Source organism: Notothenia rossii, assembly GCF_949606895.1.
Source record: "Notothenia rossii genome assembly, chromosome: 4".
Lineage (NCBI taxonomy): Eukaryota > Metazoa > Chordata > Actinopteri > Perciformes > Nototheniidae > Notothenia > Notothenia rossii.
The window spans coordinates 25,268,399-25,287,710 of record NC_136902.1 but is presented as its reverse complement, the minus strand read 5'-3'; the positions used below and the strand labels follow the sequence as shown (position 1 = coordinate 25,287,710).

General features: G+C 39.4%; 2 protein-coding genes across 4 annotated transcripts in view; both read right to left on the bottom strand.

Annotated features, from left to right (window-relative positions):
- Nucleotides 1-3,025: 3,025 nt before the first annotated feature.
- The window catches only part of espn (espin), a 40,628-nt gene continuing 24,341 nt past the window's right edge, over nt 3,026-19,312 (bottom strand). For all 3 annotated transcript variants that reach the window (XM_079675380.1, XM_079675381.1, XM_079675382.1), the window contains exons 10-14: nt 16,785-16,930; nt 15,933-16,319; nt 8,393-8,471; nt 7,035-7,056; nt 3,026-5,046 (exon numbers count right to left, since the gene is read on the bottom strand). In XM_079675380.1, coding sequence (XP_079531506.1) covers nt 4,902-5,046; nt 7,035-7,056; nt 8,393-8,471; nt 15,933-16,319; nt 16,785-16,930 — 779 coding nt within the window. In that variant the 3' untranslated portion in view covers nt 3,026-4,901. The remainder of the gene's footprint in view (nt 5,047-7,034; nt 7,057-8,392; nt 8,472-15,932; nt 16,320-16,784; nt 16,931-19,312) is intronic.
- LOC307037202 (espin-like protein) lies at nt 12,006-14,054 on the bottom strand (the record flags this gene model as incomplete). Its single annotated transcript, XM_079677979.1, has 1 exon — nt 12,006-14,054. The coding sequence occupies one exon, from the start codon at nt 14,052-14,054 to the stop codon at nt 12,006-12,008; it is 2,049 nt and encodes a 682-aa protein (XP_079534105.1).

Below are 19,312 nucleotides of genomic sequence, written 5' to 3'. Positions count from 1 at the left end.
GATAAGCATCTTTAATATTTAAATGAAGATGGTGTTACTGTCGCTGGATAACTTAATAATCCGGTTTGGCAAGATAAGAGGGCAACATTTTCATTAAAGTATTTAAAACGTCAGAGTTTGACTTGGAACTTTATATGTCGTTTTGATCAGTTTGAACTAAGCTAATGTTTTGCTTTTTCGATATTTTTTACACTTTTCTACATTTTCCTTCTGTTTGTTGACAACTGACATTTGATTGATTGGCTGCAAACAGCTCGAGGGCTCCCTCTCGTGGCCAACAGGAGGAACTGCATGCTCGCATTAATTATTTCCATGCAATATTGTTGTGTTCACCTAGTGAGTCAACAAGTGTGTCATCGAGCCAAAATGTGCTGGAGGCTCTTCCTTTCACGGGAATAACCACAGATCTGTTTTGAGTAGTTTTCCACATGTTTATATCCTCTCTGTCTGTAGAAAGATACTTTTCATTGCAAGAGTGTCACTACAAAATGCAGTCACATACTGTAAAGATGTGGAAGTGAAATCAGAACGAAGGCTGAGGGTGATTGGTCTGCCCCAAGTAAGGTGGATAGAGGTATGGTGGGTGGAGATCTGCATCTCCACTTTACCCCCCTGGCCACAATTTGGCACCTTTAGTTTTATTCATTTTAAATGTAAAACACGTTCCACCACTTTCTTAGTCGGAAACTGAAAATAATATTTAAAGCTCCAAAACGTAATCTTTACATGACATGCCTGGGATGCTTATGACATTTACAATGTTTACTCTTTATAAGAACAAGGTTTATCAACCAACAGAGGCCACAGCAGGATTACTGTGCCCTCTAGCGATGAGTCAGGCGTGTGTGGAGGTGTTCCAAAGTTTTATATTTCTTCATTAGCAGGAAGCTAATGGTGGTGCACATATTTTAAAAAGGGTTATTCAATATTGTAGGAAGAACAAATAACACCAAAGCAAGAACCTTTTATGATTTATGATCATTCAAAAACAGGGTAGCGGGAGGGGGTTCATGTGGTGCTAATGGTTAGATAGGGAGAAAATATGTTATTCTTCTTTTCTCCTTGACCTTGTCTGTTTTAAGGGTCAGCCCCTGAAAACCCAGAGAGAGCATATCATTTAGTATTTTTTCTTTGAAAGGTTGAACAAAAATGATTAGCGTATGTATTTTGCAGGATCAGGAGCTTTACCTCCTTCTCCATCCTGCTCTCCTTGTAGAACCAACCCTCCTCCTTGTAGAGCCACTCCTCCTCCTTGTTGAGCCACTCCTCCTCCATCTCTCTGATCTGTTTCCACACCTTCTGTGTTTTCCTCAAGCTCTCCTCCTTCTTCACTGTCTCAATCTGGCGGACCTTTGTGTCTATTGCTCTCACCTTGGCCAAGCTCTCCAGATTTCTCTTGACCAGCACACTCATTTCCTCTCTGACTCTGGTGATCTCATCCTCTTTTTCCTGGATGACCTGGCTCACCTTCTTCTCAATTTCCTGCTGCACAGTTTTCATTTTGGATATCTCCCTCTGTATAACACACCCCTCTGCATTGAAGATAATCAAAATGTTGTTGAAGTATCGTTTCATGTCATTGAAATGGTCTTGCTCCATGTTCCTGTCTTTTTTCACCTTCTCTATATCCATTCTCTGGGTGTGTAGAATTTCTGTCAGAAAGCGGGTCTCCTCATGTTCTTTAGATGTTCTGTTTGACTTCATGTGCTGAGCTTGAAACATTTTTTGACTGGCTCTTGCAAACTCTAAAGCTTCAACCATGTCACATTTGACCATAAACATAGTTGACACTAAAAGGTCGTCCGGCAGCTCCTTGCTGGCTGTCTGTTCCCTCAGAGCTGCATTTTCTGCAGCCAACTCCTTCATAACTGCTTTTGAGTTCAGAAGGACTCGTTGCACGGCGTGTAGGATTCTGCAGAGAGTCCATTGGGAGTACTGAAAGACAAAAATATTCATGTAATAGAGAAGTGAATGAAGTGTAGCAATTTGCAGCTGTTGAAAAGAGCCTTATGAACAAGCAAACAAATCCTTGATTCATTGCTTCAGCCTAAATATTCAGATTCTACATTTACTATATGGTTTATAAATACATTTTTCTATATTTCACTGAAATACCATCACTTAATAGAAATGTAAATACCCTCAACATAAATCCACAAAAACTAATTGTATGTAAAATTCAGCAACACAAAACATCTATATGACCTTGTTGTGTCGTAAAACTCAAAGCATTAGAACATTGTAAACTAAACATGAAAAAATTTCTTAATACGAACAAATATTAAAAAATATAAACAATTGTGGAAATAAAAAAAAAGTTATACCACACAATTGTCCCACTGCCCACATTGTTTTAATACTGTTAATGTAAATAAAATGGCCTTTCAGTCTGAGTATAAGGCTAGCTTATTCCTCTCTTTAAAATGAGTCACACATTTGTTGAAGCATTGACAAAGAATTAAGGAATAACACAAAAACAAAGATGTTTAATATAAATGTAGCACAAAAACAATGCCTAAATGTGTGTTTATAAAGAAGCTTACCTTGTGTTCTAAGTTTTGGCTTTTCTTCATGTCTGCTGAACAATTATACTGTGGTGGTGGTGGTATTGGAGTTTTGGTATTTGATTGTAGTTCTGGTGTACTTTCCATATTTGCAGTTTTCCCCTAAGAGATGTTCCTCTGTTGGAAGTCAGGTTATTGCTCACTGGAGGTTTGTCACAACAACCTGTATGTCTCCATAACGACAAGCAGCATTTTGAGGGATCAGAATGTGATGATTCAAACTGTTACAAATCCAAACTACTTTAAGTAACAGATAAATGCTTGTTTTTACGAAAGAGCATCCATAGGGAGTGTTTCATTAAAAAGATACTACAGAAGGAAAAGGGCCATTATATATCTATATTGGATTATATTTCTTTGTGGATGGCTCAACATTTATATACCTGTGTCTGTTGGTCCGTACTTCAGCTTAATCAACCTACATTTTTTTGTTGTTGGAGGCAACAAAAGCACAGACTGAATGTTGTTTGGTGATTTATTGTCTTTATTTTTAACAGTCTGAAAATATAATTACACATGAATTAGCCACATTCTATTCAAGCAAGGCTGAGACATGTAATTTAATGCAATATGGAAACAATGAAACAACAACAATCTGAGAGGGTCACTATATACAGAGTTTAAATAAGTATAGAAATTCAAATGGCAATGACGTTAACATCATTTCTCAATTTCAACATCATATGGCATCCGATGAAAGTGAATAAGAGAAATTCCAAATGTTTCCCCAACCAGAAGCATTGTCTTTCATGACCTGCCCTACACATGAAAAAATGTACATCCAACATAAATTTAGTAAACATAGAGAATATGTTTCCATTGTGTGGGGAAACTTCATCTGACATTATAAGGGAGGTTCAGTTGCTCTTAAATGTCACAGACTATTGCTCTACTAACATTTCAAATCTGCCTTTTCAGTTCTGCCAAAAACATTCAACACAGCCTTACATGTTCATATTTAGCCCCAAATGTACAAACCCATGCACAACAAATGTGTTTAGAAAGTAGCTGTAAAAGTATCAACCCGGCATTTGTGTTGCTTCTATCAAATCATTTTTTCCAAATGTAATCGTATATAGTAGTACATTGTATGTCTTCCTAATGTTCATAATCCGATGTTTGAGCCAAAAATATTGAAACTATGCTTTACACTCTAGTGTTTGTACTATTAGATTAGATTTTTGGCGTTATTGGTGGTAGTAAGAGAGCCCTCTGTATTCTGTAAGCAGATCTGCTCATCAAAAATGTATCCTCCAGGTTAGTAGGACGAAGGCCAGATCAGGACACGGGATAAACTGACGTCTTCTTTACTTGTCTTTTCAGGGTGCAAATGAGAGACCTGATGTAAGAAGCTGCTCCTAATATGTGCACGGTCATGTTGAATTTGAAACCTAGCAAAATTGTACTGTCTTGTTTTTGTTTGCTATTCTTCAAAGAGATTCCAGAGTCCTTGAGGCAAATGGGCATACATTTACATAACTACATGCTCGATTCATGATCATAACAGTCTAACATTTAAGTCCACATACAGCTTTTTCTCAAATATTATTAGTCAAGTTATATTTGCACAGCTACATAATATTTACCTTGTTTAAAATATCATATATATCAATATTTCAATCCACTGATAAATTACAACAAGCTTATCTAAAGAAACAGATTAGTTTGAGCAGTTTTAGGATAACAACTCTGGCAGTAAATTGAAGCCATTTAGAAATTGCTTCTATGAGCATGATACAAAAAATGTATGACTAATATAACATAATGAAGAAGTGATTTTCTACATACAGAATGGATTAGCTGCTTCAGGTTTTAATAAGACTTTGCTGAGTACGTCAATGCCATTGTCACATGACACAACTGTTATGGAGTTACTTTTAAATTCCTTACATAACAGTGAGTGTGGCTAATGAAAATAAAATATACATGCAATGAATGATAACAAGTAAGTAAGCTCCTTTCCCACACTAACCTCTTTTTTTTGTAAATCTTTTATGTGAAATAGCTTCTATTGGTTTGCAGGAAAGCAATAAATACAACAGATAATCATAATTTAGTCAAGACACATGCATTAATAGCAAATGTCTTAATTAAGGAGAATCAGTGCATGTCATGACTATTGTTAGCACTAAAAGATCAATAGTTTTTGTCCAAGAGACTTTCAATGGGAGGTGGCGGATCACCCCACCCAGGGTGAGCCATAGCATGGTCCTGTGATTCTGAAGGTCGTAGATTGAGACAAGCTTTCTCCACTGTCCAGTGTACAGTGCGAGGATTAGGGGTGGGGAGGTGTTCAATGAAGGCCTTGGAAGGAGCAGGGGCAGACGGCTTAGTTCACTATTTGGCTATATCCCCTTTCTTCAGAATGATCTGTCGCTGCCAGGGGGCCAGCTTGGTCTCATCGTAGCCCAGGTTCCGTAGTCGCTCCAGCTCCGTCTTCTCCTCCATGTCCTTCACCTGTTTGGCCTGCTGCTCTTGTTTTCTAGATGCATCCACAAGGAAAGGTGGGCAAAGGGCCCGAAACAAAATAGAAGTTAGAATAAACAATATATCAGTAAGTGTATGAGAAAATTGAAATGATAAGTTAACATAGTATATAAACAAAGTATACGCATACATAACAGTAACAAGTCATATAAATATCCTTAAGATGGAAAGTGTCAGCGTATTTAAGCTCTCGGGTCAGCAGGAAAAACAAAAACAATTGCGTGACGTTAGGTAACTCTGTTGACATCAAGGGATTGGCTGTTCAACCCACGTGGTGATAATTAGGAGAACTCAAAACACCTGATTGCAGCTGCTCTCTGATGAACTCTGACCTCTGATTAAAGTAACGTGAGCGGTAAAAAGGTGTTTGAAAAAGTTGCGTTGGCTTACCTAGGCTACTAATACACTGCAAAGTTAGGAAAATATGTACATACTCCACTGTGTGACATGATTCAGCCCACAGGAAGAGGTTTAGGAACCAAAACGACAGGTGAGTGTGGGTGGTCCTATAGCTGTGTCCCAATTCAGAGGACCTGAGGACCCAGCCTCGCAGCCCGACTGCGAAATGAGACGGTCTACGGAGCATGTCCTTGTACGTCACCGGCAGTTACCCCTACATTTTGCCGCCCCCGTCACCTAGCAACCAGCTGCATTCACAAGTGCCGGTAATAATTTCTGACACTAGGCAAAATATTTTCAAACTGTTTTCAAACTGTTTTCAAAACTGTTTTCAAAACTGTTCAATATGGAGTCAGATCTAGCTGTACTTATTTTTGGGATTTATATAATATGTTTAAATTATTTTCCCGAAGTCGCAACAGGCCCCCGTGAAGAGGGCTTCATTCTCCCCGCGCATCTGGATAAATTGCGCAGTCTGCTCCTTGCTCCCTATCAAAACAAAATTGTTGCAGTAAGATTTGTATAACAAAAGCAGTTACATAAATAAATTAGCTTTATAATGAATCCCAACAATATGAAAACCAAACAGGGTTTAGAAATATTTTCACTTCATATTATTTTATGTATGTAATATAAAGAAGACATCTCCAATTGCCCGTATATTTAAATACACAAATTAAATAGGTTTAGTTTTCTCTCATGTCGTTTACTATTTGGGTGAGTACATTTAAAAACGAATCGAGCTGAAACCATTGTAGCCGTTGATGGAACGTTACAAGCCATATATTTTTTTTAAAACTCATTCGTCAACGTCCCCCGTTGCATCCTGGGATATGGTACACTGCAGAGTGTACATCAGATGTATCCTCTAAATCTGGGGAAAGAAGGCTGCATTTGCGGGCCTCATTCGGAGGAGTCTTGTCTTTTTTTAAAATTGGGACAGCCTTCGTTTGGCGGAAGTGACGTGTGTAGTCTCCGAATGCATCCTCAGGAGGATGCGGCCGCTGAATTGGGACACAGCTTATGAGTGGTTAGCTAGCTTCTGGCGTTAGCATGAGCTAATGTGTGTGTTCGTTGCCATGGGGACGACAATGTGGGGTGCACCGGGCAAGAGCGGCAGTTCTGGAGTAAAGTGACTGCCGACAGCATGTTGTATCGTATCTGAATTAACGTTTCGAGTAATGTACTTAAGTTTAAGACAGCGTGTGTCTTTATTATAAGTTATATTAACACAATACATATTGAAACAGTGTGTTAGCTTATCTGTGGGGACGACGACTATAAAACTGCCACACCGCTTACTCCGTGCTCTTTACAGTTTCTCCCTTGAATTCGAACACAGCTTTTGCTAGTTTCTAGTGTTTTGCTGTTGAGAAAATATTGCGTAAACATATGGCTAAGTTGCTTATGTGGTTTCCCACTGGTTCATGCGACATTATGTGACTATTTTTGAATGGCCACAAGGTGGAAGCATTGATCTAAAATGTAGCCTAGCCCTAGTAGTCTGTAGTATTTTGGTATCCTTTTACACAGTTACAGTTGCATGTAAGGGTAATAACTGTGTATTAAGTAATGATTTCTTACCTTTTTTGTTCCCTGTCACATCAGGAGGGGATAAGCACAAAGAGAATGTGTAAATACATTAAATAGCAACAACAATGCAATTGACAAAATAAAGGCAATGTTATGAATATTAAGCGGAGTTGACTGTAGTAACACTGATATATCATATAGCTATATGGCTAAACCCCTTGCCACGAAGAGATGGATTTACTATTTACTATTAAATTGCACTATATTTTTCTGTTTATCTGTTTTATTTTGCTGCACTGTTGGAGGAGCCAGTGACCTAAGATTTTTACCGTCATAACTACACTATAGCTATGTTCGTATGACAAATAAAAACCTTGAACCATGAAGTCGGTAATCCAAACAGTGAAAAAAAGTATACTTTTTAAATACATTGTGCAAATGTAATGTCTTAGGCATTTTAGGATTACATTACATTGCATTTAGCTGACGCTTTTATCCAAAGCGACTTACAATAAGTGCATTCGACCAGGAAGATACAACCTTGAAGAAAACAGAATCATATAAGTACATCAGGTTTCATAGAGCCAAACCTTTCAAGTGCTGCTCAACTGGCTTTAGATAAGCCAGCCCCTTATTAGTATATAAGTGCTTTGTTAGTAATTCAATCGCTCGAAGTGGAGTCTCAAGAGATGAGTTTTCAGTCGTCGCCGGAAGATGTGTAAGCTTTCTGCTGTCCTGATGTCAATGGGGAGCTCATTCCACCATTTTGGAGCCAGGATAGCAAACCCACGTGTTTTTGCCGATGGGAACTTGGGTCCCCCTCGCAGTGCGGGTGCAGAGAGCTGTTTGGCTGATGCAGAGCGGAGTGGACGGTTTAACCATGTCCTGGATGTAGGAAGGGCCAGATCCATTCGCAGCATGGTACGCAAGTACCAGTGTCTTGAAGTGGATTCTAGCAGTTACTGGAAGCCAGTGAAGGGAGCGGAGGAGCGGCGTGGTGTGGGAGAATTTTGGAAGGTTGAAGACCAGACGAGGTTTACTGAATCATCATGTAAAGCCTTCAGATTTCGGTCTTTGGATCGTTTTCGTTCCTGTTTAGTAGTTTCCCTGAAAGATTCAAGCTCAACTGCAGGAGAGAGAGAATCCTCACTTCTGCTGTACTTCGTCTTCCTGATGAAATGTCCCCAGTGTCTTAATGTTGAAAAAACAAACCAAGGTATAAACTTTGGTCATGTATAGCAGCAACTTCCTGTCCTTATTTCCAAGGGTATTCTTTGTAAAAACCCACCCAAAGACAAAGAATGCTAACATGCGGAACATAATCAAAGCCAACTCAGTATTCCCTTATTGGCCCTTGGTATAAGAAAAACTAAATACAGACATGCAGAGCAACACAGCTTTTATTCACCTCTCTTCGTCCATTTTCTTCTTCATCATGTCTCTCCTCCAGGCCGGCATCGATGCCAGGCGTGCAGCCTCCTCCTCAACCTGTGGAGGGACAGAGGGGTCAGGGTAGACAGAGAAAGGGGCCCATAACATTTTCACATGGAAACACTCATGTCTTTAATGGTGTCAGTCACAAAATGTATGCAAATCACATAAAACACAATTTCATTGATGTTCAATACAGTAAACTGTCCCTTGCATCAAACACTCTACATGTTTAAAACAGTCAATAAACAGTAGTTCTACTTTGAAATACTTACTTAATATTGTTGCAGTTTTTTGGGTATTTCCAGCATCTTACTCTGCATAGTTACTTACTAAATAAAGCTACGGAAACGGAAGTTCTAGGTGGTTGTCACCCAATTTGAAACCTTAATCAATGCTGGTATTAATGTGTAATGCCTGCAGTCTCATAATATGCCTCTCTACTTACCCAAGAGTGCAGGAAAACACCTGCGTAGAAAAACTCATGATATGTTCAAGCTATTGTTGCAATATACACATGCTCAAATGTTTGACAATGGCCTTAATGGAAGAGCATATAGAGCATATAGCATGCTGTGTAAACTAATGTGTAACTGCAAAAGCAAATAGAGCTTAGACATACACAATAGCTACTCATCTCCTGTCTTCTGAAAAATAAAAATAAATTATTTTAACTGGACAGAACTCTGTGTTACAGGATGTTCTTGCAGACAGCGCACAAATGGTAACTGGACCCTTTTCTCTCTTCAGGCTGTAATCGGAGTTGGGGAAGAGACAGAGGGTAGCCATCTTGGATTTCTCATCCTCGCCTGAGAAGATAGATTACCCTTTTGCATTCCTCTGAATGAAGCATTTCACTTGCCCTGGCAGACACTATTCCATAGATTATATACGCAGTGAATGTGTTATGAATCCCCTGGGAATATCAGAGCAAGAAAAAAAAAAAAGTAAAAACAAAAATGAACTGAGGGATTTGCTATGAAGTGGCATTGGTAATTAATTCACATATTCAAATGTAAGTTTCATTTTTACTGAAATAAAACGTCTGCAAATTACAGTTGTACTTGTGCTTGGTAATTTACAGTGAGTAATTTTAGTAAGGTTTTTTTAGCTACAGTATGTCATATCCCTTACATTCTACATTTTCCGCTTAAATTGTTAAAAAAAAGTATTTTGATGACAATAAATTGGTATTAAAATCTCTTATGAATTGTACCTGCTTTTACAATGTGTTGCATATTTTAGACTTTGGAGCATTTAATCAGCTGAAAAAATGATTTAGTGTGAACAGTAAAGTTACATGCAGAAATAATAAGAGTATGTGGTGATGAGTTGAGTGACTGTCTTTGAGCGCCAACTAGCACTGACTGCAGTCCAGATTCACATGCAAACTCGGCAAAGGCATCGACCCGGTTGTAATAATATTACACTACTACTACTGAAAAACATCCATTACAATCAGTAATAGACAAGATAACTTGTAAATTACTAACAATAAAGTTATTAATGATACATTTAAACTTGAAAGATTTTTTTATTTAACCTGTTCATGTTCTGTATTGACTGTGGGAATTGTTGAGGGCCTCTGAATAATACGTTTAAGGGCAGATTAACCTTGATATCTACTTACAGACAGATAATACAGGTACGTCAGAATTATGTCAAAGACATCATTACTCACTTCAGCTTAACCTCTTAAAGGAATAGCTTATCTTGTATGTTGTGCTTGTAGTCGCCGGGAACCATTAATAGACATTGTTTTTTGGATTGATCCTTGATGCTAATACAGGCTGGACTGGAGTGTCTGTTTCATGTCAACTATAAACAATAGCATGACATGTTACCAGTTTTTAAATGCATATTTTTATATTTAGTAAGGTCCTTCTTTATGGTTTTTGAGACATATAATTCCTAGCCCTGTGGACACATTCTGTGAATTGGCCCTTTGAATTTCAATATCATTTGAACAAATTAAAGTCTTTGTTATTTGTTTTAATTGCTAATTGTATCCATTGTCTGGACTTAATGTTGACTTGACAGTCAATTGCATCTGTGCAGCAGTACTGTCAGTACACACGTTTGACCTTGTGGAGTGTGCAAGCTGGGCATATTAAAAGTTGAACAAATTATAGTTTTGTACATGACTTGCATAGTAAAAATTTCAATTGAGGAATTAAAAACACAACCGCATACTCTTAACACTGTACATTAAAACAAATCTCTATTTTGTAAAGTTTACAAGCTTACTGCCTCCCCTTTGGGCTTGGGACAAGGTTCATTGTGACCTCCTTATGGCTGCTGTAAGCCACGGATAGCATGACAGCGGGTGGCACTAAGAGGGTTATTGGAAGGTAATCTTGATGCTAAAGAAGAAATGCAATGACAGTAGTGTAGTTTTACACTGTTCTGTCTTAGACTCCTTCAATTGTACGCTTCTCAGTTTGTTTATTTAAAATGCTTTTTTTGGCCAGATCTCTATTCAGATCATTACAATGTTGGCTGTGTGTTCAGTAAAACAAACAGTTACTCTTACTCTTAGGAAATAACTACTGAAATCTTGTAATCACAAAAATGTCTGCAAACTTTATTTCTAACAACAATGTGGAAAGCAAATAATGAGAGAACACAAATAGCAAGAATGGAAAGGTTGAACAAATATCTAAAACACTCAAGTTATAAATAGAGTAACACCAAAATGTAAAGCTTTATGGAAAAATAGCAAAACCTTAATTTGATGTTTCTTTCAGATGATAATAACTTTTTCAAGTAAACGCTTTCCTTTGCTGACACAAATGTGCAATTTTAGTTCTGAATCAAGCTACTTATGAAAAAGCTTGCTGTTTCTCCAGCCTTTGCATTTAACATAATTCTTAATCTTTGTAATCTACACTGAAAGGCACACATTGTTTAAATCAAAACCATGAGGTCACAGGCTTAAACACAAAGGCCATTTATGAACTTGTAACCTTGATCCCTTGTAAATCCACTGAAGAACTTGTTTCTTGGTCTTTCTGTCTTTAAAATGATTTGTAAAGTTTCCTTAAACTCTCTGTATTTAATTGTAGTGACTGTCTTACCAGTCACTGGTTTTGAGTCCCTTACTTTTCTGAGATATAATATATATAATATAATATATTCAATTCAATATGAAGAGAGTTTCAGTTATGTCCTGAATTACAAAGTTGACCTGAACAAACACTACATGACTTTTATGGCAAATCTTTTTATTTAAAAACGTATTAAACTTTTCCTGGTAGTAGTGTGCCATGGCAATCAATCATAATCGATGTCAAATTGCTCTGGGTTTAACACAACTCAACATTAGATGGTTGTAACCAGTCTGTAGTTGTCTTTTGACATCACAGGCTTTCTTTTCATCCACTTCAGCCTTAATGCATATGTTAAAGCATATGGCATGCGGCAGTTAAGTCTCTTATGATACATGACCTTAAAGCTAACACACAAGATTAGTTTCCCTTTCTCAGCATGTTTGACTTTGCAGCCTAGTTTCCCTGACCTTTCTTCTCTGATTGTACGGCGGAAATGGGCTTTAACTGGACCCTTAGTGCACCCATGGTGCACCCATGGTTGTTAGATATCAAAAAGCTCAGCTTCCTTCTCTTTCCAAAACGCAAAGCTTCTGTCAATGTATCTAATGATCTCCTCATTGCTGAACTCTTTTAGCTCATAAATCACTTTTATTGAATCTTCATTATGCCCCTCCCTGGGTGGAGGTTTATCAACTTTAGGTTCCTCTATGATTTTAACAGTAACAGGTGGAACATCTTTTACTGGTCCTGAGCTTTTAGTTGTGTCCAGTGACGTTTCAGCGTTTGCTACTGCATCAATGTGTGGTACAGTTTCAGTTGTCAAGCTCTGCAAATGGTTCTGCTCAGAACTTGTTCCATTAGAAGCCACTGCCTCATTTGATGACATAGTCTCACTGCTTTTGACATCCCTCTGAATATTTTCCTGCAATGGCTTCTTCAGACTTCTCTGCTCCATACACTGGCTTTTGTCAGATATTGCATCCTGGGATGCAGCAGGCAATGGTGATGGAGCTACAGTTGACTGGGGGGCTGTTGGTGCAGTTGGTGGAGGAGGTGGAGGATGAGGAGGAGGTGGAGGAGGAAGTGGCTCCTGCATAATGGACAAGTCAGATGACATGGAATGTAGGGAAGCCGTCATCATACCTCCCCCATCATTTGAGTCTCCAAAATACTTGAGTTTTATGTCTTCAAAACCATCGGCCCAGTCTTGCTTCCCTCTCTCAATACCCTCCATTACCTCCTTGTGAAACTGCCTAATGACCTCCCATTTATGGCTGCCAAGACGGTCAAACATCTCATAGCACAAGAGGTGGCGGAATTTGCGCTCACTGCGGGACATGCTCATTTCCAGCAACTGAAAGTATCCAAGCATGAAAAGGTCAAGGGTAAGGCTTTCGTAGCTCACAGGAGACCCGTTGATGTGTGGCAAAAAGTGCTCTGGCCAGTAAATCATCTGGGCACGACTCAGCCTGCGGATCTGGCGTGTGGGCACTTGACTCATGATTGTCCTCCAGTGGCCAATAAGATTCCCTACTACCTGCTTTGACTTCATGAAAAGGAAGAGCTTGTCATCTTCGCTCTGCATCTCCCCAGTAATCTGTGCACTAAAATCGTTGTAGTCTTCCCAGCCCACGTCTAATTTATTTCCTTTCACGGCAGTCATTTTAGTCCGAAAAGATTCAGAGATGGTGTACTTCCGCCAGTGTTCAAGGAACAGGAAAACAATTCTTTCTTTCCTCATTTCAATGCATTCCTGGACATAGCTTATATCTGTCTGCACCTCCAAGCTTCTTGTTAATTGATCATTATTTAAAATGGGGTCTGCAGAAAGGACCTGATTGAAATGTTCAATGTTGGTTGGAGCCATTACCTCAGAGGGTGCATACGTCTGAGGAACATGAGATGCAATTATAACTGGCTCTTCAACAAGGGGTAAGACTGCTTCCTCCAATGAAGGTAAATTACCATTGATATTGGACTGAACGGCCTCTGTAGAGGAAGGGACCTGATTTCCGCAAATGGACTCTGGAGTCTGGTAGCTAGACTCACTTACCACAGGGAGTGACCTCTTGCGTTTGTAAACCCTATTAGCATTGTTATCTGCAGACTGCTGGTTTTGAATTTCATAATTGGCCTTGAGGTTCTTCACCGAAACTCCACACTGCTTTATTTCTTTCTCCACATCTTCTCTTGTTGAAAAGGACTGAGACCGTCCAATCACACCTGTGCCATTGGTTCCTTCTGATTCAGTCTGACCCGTGCTCACATTCATTGCCTCTTCTTGAGAATATCCAGGACATATTAGGTCCAAGATGTCTATCTCTTTTCCTCCCAGTGTGGCGAGAAGAATGGCCATACTCTTGAGCAGGGTAGAAATCTTGCTGCACCAGCCTGGAAGATCTTCGGCCTGTCCGTGAACCTGCTTTGGATTGACCGAAAAGTGCCCCTGATTGAGGGCAGCAGAAACTGGTAGAAGTTGGTGAAGCTCCCGTTCCAGTTCTTCCAGCTCCTTCTCGACTTCTGAGACCTTGTGCATAACCTGCAGGTTCTCAATTTGCTTCTCAATACGGTTTAGGTCATCCTCTGTCATCAATTCTCCAAATGGGCCCAAAATGGCATTGTGGACGTGGGAGTAGTGCCATTCTTGAGGCTGGTAGTGTCCGCTTGCCGCAAACTAAATCAGCGGTCAAAGGAGACCAGAAGACAAGAAAAAAGGGAAGGAAGGGGGGGGGATTCCTTCAGCTTGGGGTTCCTGGTGTGAACACACGCTTGGATGCAAATCCATCTTGACACAGAATTTACATGGATTTAGTGGTGCAATGGCACTGCCTCAAAAGACAATACTTACTTTTTAATGCTTTAGTCAGACAGAACAGAGAGCGCTTTTAGTTATTTTCTTTTAAGTGTTAAGGATTAACAACATATTTAACATAACTATTCAAAGCCTTTATAACGGTTACTCACTAACGTTTTTAGGTTATTTATGTTTTTTGTTAGTTTAAAGAGTAACTACACAAATATTCTGCTTTTACTGCCATCCAGCGGTTGAGTTTTTGTATCTGTCTGCATCCCAAATATGGTGTAACACGACTCTTAAGTGCAGTGTTGCATCACTGTTGGGGACTGGCACCAGTGGAACAGATATACACTTCAGTCCACACCCAACAGTGACAGGAAAACACACTGGGTGTGGATAGAGGTGCAGCAAAGTTGAAACTGTCAACCCAAAGAGGTCAGTGCAACAAAGTTTTTTCTGATTAAGGGACTTAGTATGGAGTTACACTATAACGTATCCTCATCTTCCTCCAAAACCACCTGTAGCGTGAATGGGCTCGTCATCACACCACTGAATCAGCATGTAACAACTTGGAGCCACCAAACTCCATCAGCAAACACCAGCTCACATTGAGACTCCAATTGTCCAGTGTGTTAATGTTGTGATGGGCATTGTAGCCAAGTATTCAATTCACTGCACCCAAAAGAGTATCTTACTATTAATAAAGACTGAGAATAGGAAAAAAGGAAAGCATGCATATACACAAAGTTAAATAAAGAAACAAGGATTTTTCCAGAAATAAGTGAGAACATGGATGTCTATATATGACCAATGCAGTTTCATGCAATTACTAAATTGTTCAGTCCTTCAGCTTCAGTATGTTATTTACAGTGGGAAATAAAATAACTTAAATACTTTGTGGTTAGAATAGTTTGTTACTTTAAGGCCTCAAAGCCAGGTAGACATTATAATGCCACTGCATCTCAACAAAAAGAACTACATGTCAGCAGGGACATCGGAGACAATGTCTACCTTCTAGATCCTTTAAGAATATGAGATAGCAATCCTTTACAATGAATTATGAATCAGTCAAATGTATTCGATCAAATCACATACTACATAGTGTCCTTCTTGTTTTACTATGGACTAACAAGTGCAGAGATTGCTATAGTATGAATTAATAATCAATACCTGGTGTAAATGCATATACTATAACTGCATGAATATGGTTAAAGCCTAATGATCAAAATTAGAAACAAAGCTTATTTGTGAAACAAGATCAACATGCTGCCATTTGATTTGCTTTGAAGATAAGTACAAGGCAGGTGAGGGCCATTCAAAGAAAATAAGTCCCCAACTGCCAGTCATTTGATGTATAGACTCTCCTTAAACTATGAAGAAAAGCATAGATGCTAAATTAATTTGTAGTCAGATTTCCCCTTCAATGATTCTCACTCACTGTTGAGCTGACAGATTAGTAAAAGTACATTTATACAACTTCACTGTTCAAATTCTCAAAAATCAACACTCCAATCCATGCAACAGCTATTCCCTTTGCGTTTTTAATTAATATATTTAATTTCAAACTGAAGCCATTTATAATCATAATTTAGAATTTACCTGATCACAAATGGGATAGCTTAGAGAAAATGAAACGTAGATCTTTCTGCAGCTTTGCAGCATTATGCCTACCTTGCGCTTGTGCTCCTCCTCATCTTGCATCTTGACCTGAAGCTTTCGCACCATGACCTGCCTCTTCCATTCAGGGATAGCTTTTCCCTGTTCATCATGAGTGGGCACCAGCGCCTCCACATCTGCAAGGCTCATCTTCCGCCCCGACTCAGCTCCTGCTGTGCTGCCACCGCCATTACCATTGACCACAGAGTTAGAGGACAGTCGCTCGAAGCTTGCCGAGGTCGACATGGTCCTGGCAGATCCAGAGCCAGTAGGGCTGGGGCTAGGGCTAGGGCTGGGGCTAGGGGTGGTAGGTGGGGAGGTGACAGATGCATTGGAGACGGGAGAGGGTGGCTGCTTGCCTAGTGGGCTAGGTGTGCGTGTCTCTGGTGGAGATGGGTTTTCCTGGAGAAAAAAAGACACCAATATGTAAGGCACTGCAATGCTCAACAGTTCACAGAACACACCGCAATCAGTATAAAGGATGACATTGTAATGTGCATGAATTGAGTTGCCAGTTTATTCTAGCCTTAAGGGACCAATGACAACATATGTTATAAGAAGCATTGCAGCGTGGTATTGTATATTGGTAACAAGACAAATCAAAGAATGTGTGTATCAAATCTGTATATTTAACTATTAGGAATTGGGAAATGACTGCTTTAGTGTCCCTTTGCTAATGATGTGATAAATAAGGAAGAATGATGGTTGACAAGGTTTTGGAGTAACAGGCGAGGCATGTTTTGGATACCTTATTACATGTTTGATGTGGGATTGTTTTGCATGACTTAGGTTAGGCTAAGTCTGCATTTCTAAAATGAGCAAATCAACAATTGTGTCATCAGTAATGGTGGGAGGCTGTAGACCTACATTATTGCCTGTGGGTCCGCTGTTGGAGAACACAGTGGTGTAGCCTTTACTGTGAGGTGTTGGCTTCAGGTTCTTCCCTGCTTTGATCTCTGCCAGCAGCTCTGAGTTGTCGCCAGTGGGGGACATCATGTTGAAAGATTTTGTGCCTGCAGACAAAAGGATGGAGCAGAAAAGTGAAACCGGTCAGAGAGAAAGACAGAATAGAGTGAGAGAGGGAAATGGAGAGAGTGAGAGAGATGCACTGAAGAGGAGGGGGAGAGAGAAGGGTTGGGTGGCATTTCAGTGTTAAATATTTCATCCGATTAGGCAGGCAACAATGCTGACCTGGAGCGTGTTGCATGGTGATTGGAGGTCATTTTGGTGTACTGAGCCACTGTCTCACATAGAAAAGCTTAATAAGTTGCTTTGTGTGGTGCTTAAGACATGTCTCTCTGAAACACAGTTTGCATTATTCAAATGGCTTCCTAGCAACCAAGCTCCATTTAGTACTTTTTTGCAAATACATCAAATTCGGCACATGAGGTGATTTTGGCCCCAATCAACAGTTGCAGCGAGCCGGGATTAGATGGGGAGGAGCCATTCAACATTATTTCACTACAGTGAACCCAAAGAGAGGAGGCACACAATCTCTTGTCACCTGATGTACACACAGCTAAGCTCCTGCTGAACTTTTAACTTCTCAAAAAGTAGGTTTGGGGAAAAATGCATATACATCCAGCTTCCATGGACCCTAATCTGCTTATAGTTAACAATGCCTCATGTTCCTATACACTTCAAATGCGATTACAAAACAACTTTTTAAGTATAGACAAAATGAAAGAAAAATCTGGTTTCAAACAGGAAACATCAAAGAAGCCTAGGATAGGCCATATGTTGTACACCTGCTGATCGATATGCAAATGTTTTTTAAAACCTCAACATTTCTAAATACATGAACACATGAATTAACAAATACAAATGCATACTGACAGTAAAGTCTAGTCCCAATTGGAAAGTACCAAAATATGGAACATAAACAAGTTTGTTATTATATAGGTTATATTTATACAAGAAACTTTTAAAATGTAGCTGGAAAATTGTCTAATCCTAATCAAACTGACAAACTACTAATATACTGTAGAGTGAACTATTATAATAACTAACACTTATTTTTTAAATATTTACATGTATTGGCCCAAACAGACCAAGAGGCGTCGGCTACCTCACCTGTTTCTGTGAATGTCAACCTCCAATAAATTATGAATCCTCAGTTCCTCATTGATCACTCATTTTCTACTTGGGTAATAAAAAGAATAGTCCTCCCGTTAGAAGTTCCTTGTTGAGGCGGCAACACAATGGTCTAGCTGGGCTCAAAGCCTCACTAGTCCGCTGCCTCTCTCTCTCTCTCTCTCTCTCTCTCTCTCTCTCTCTCTCTCTCTCTCTCTCTCTCTCTCTCTGGGAGTAGAGCACAGCTCTCCATTAAAGACCCATCATCACAGTTGGGGGAAGTCTAAAGGAATCACCAGTAACTGAAAGTGACAGCAAGCCATTGGCAAGCCGGCCAGATTAACACACATGGACAGATGCAGTTTGGCGAGCACACATACACACAGTTTGTTAGTCCACCTTACCAGACCCATTTGTACTGCAGCAAACACTTGTTTTTTAGTCAAGGTGTGCGTGTTTGTATATGTGTGTGTGTGTGTGTGTGTGTGTGTGTGTGTGTGTGTGTGTGTGTGTGTGTGTGTGTGTGTGTGTGTGTGTGTGTGTGTCTGTGTGTGTGTGTGTGTGTGTGTGTGTGTGTGTGTGTGTGTGTTTGTGTGTGTGTGTTTTTGCTATATTCTGTTTAGGCTTAGAGGTGTGGACTCAGCCACAGTGAGTCTAAGGAGGGTGGAGCTGTGACAGGTAGGGAACATTTGACAAATGCCCTCTTATGATCACAGCACAAAAGCTTTTCTGCTCCGTGTTAGAAATGACAGTCAGGCTGCTGCATCTGTTCATAGCAGCGCTGTCGCAAAGCACTTTAGATAAAGATGTTTCCTGTAATATAAAAACAAAGTCTACAATGTTCAGCAGCGTTTTTAATCAGCCACCTGTCTTGTTGCCGTCATCTTAACCTGTTAAACCCAGAGCCTGTTTTTCAGGTTTCAGGCTCGAAAATGACATTCCCAGAACAAATGACCATATCTTCCCTTCTAAAAGGGTTAAATTAATAATCTTTTTTCTCAAAGTAATGATAAACCTGTCAGTTAGATTTAGAGAAGTCAGATTCAATATAGATGTTTTTTATTTTAAAGAAAATTCAGATTGAACATGGTAAAAAACTGTAAATTATAGTGTCCGTCCAAAATATATTTTGTACTTATAGTGAAAACTAACCTTGGATGATGGGTTAGTAGACTAAAAGCTTTAGGAATCCAAAGTACAACATATAATAAATACCCTGTATCAAGATTGATGCAAAACAAGTGATATTTGACATTTTTAGACAGATTTAGCAAAAGAACTTTTCTGGGGCCATTTGGGTGGATTTTTCATATCTCTGGCTC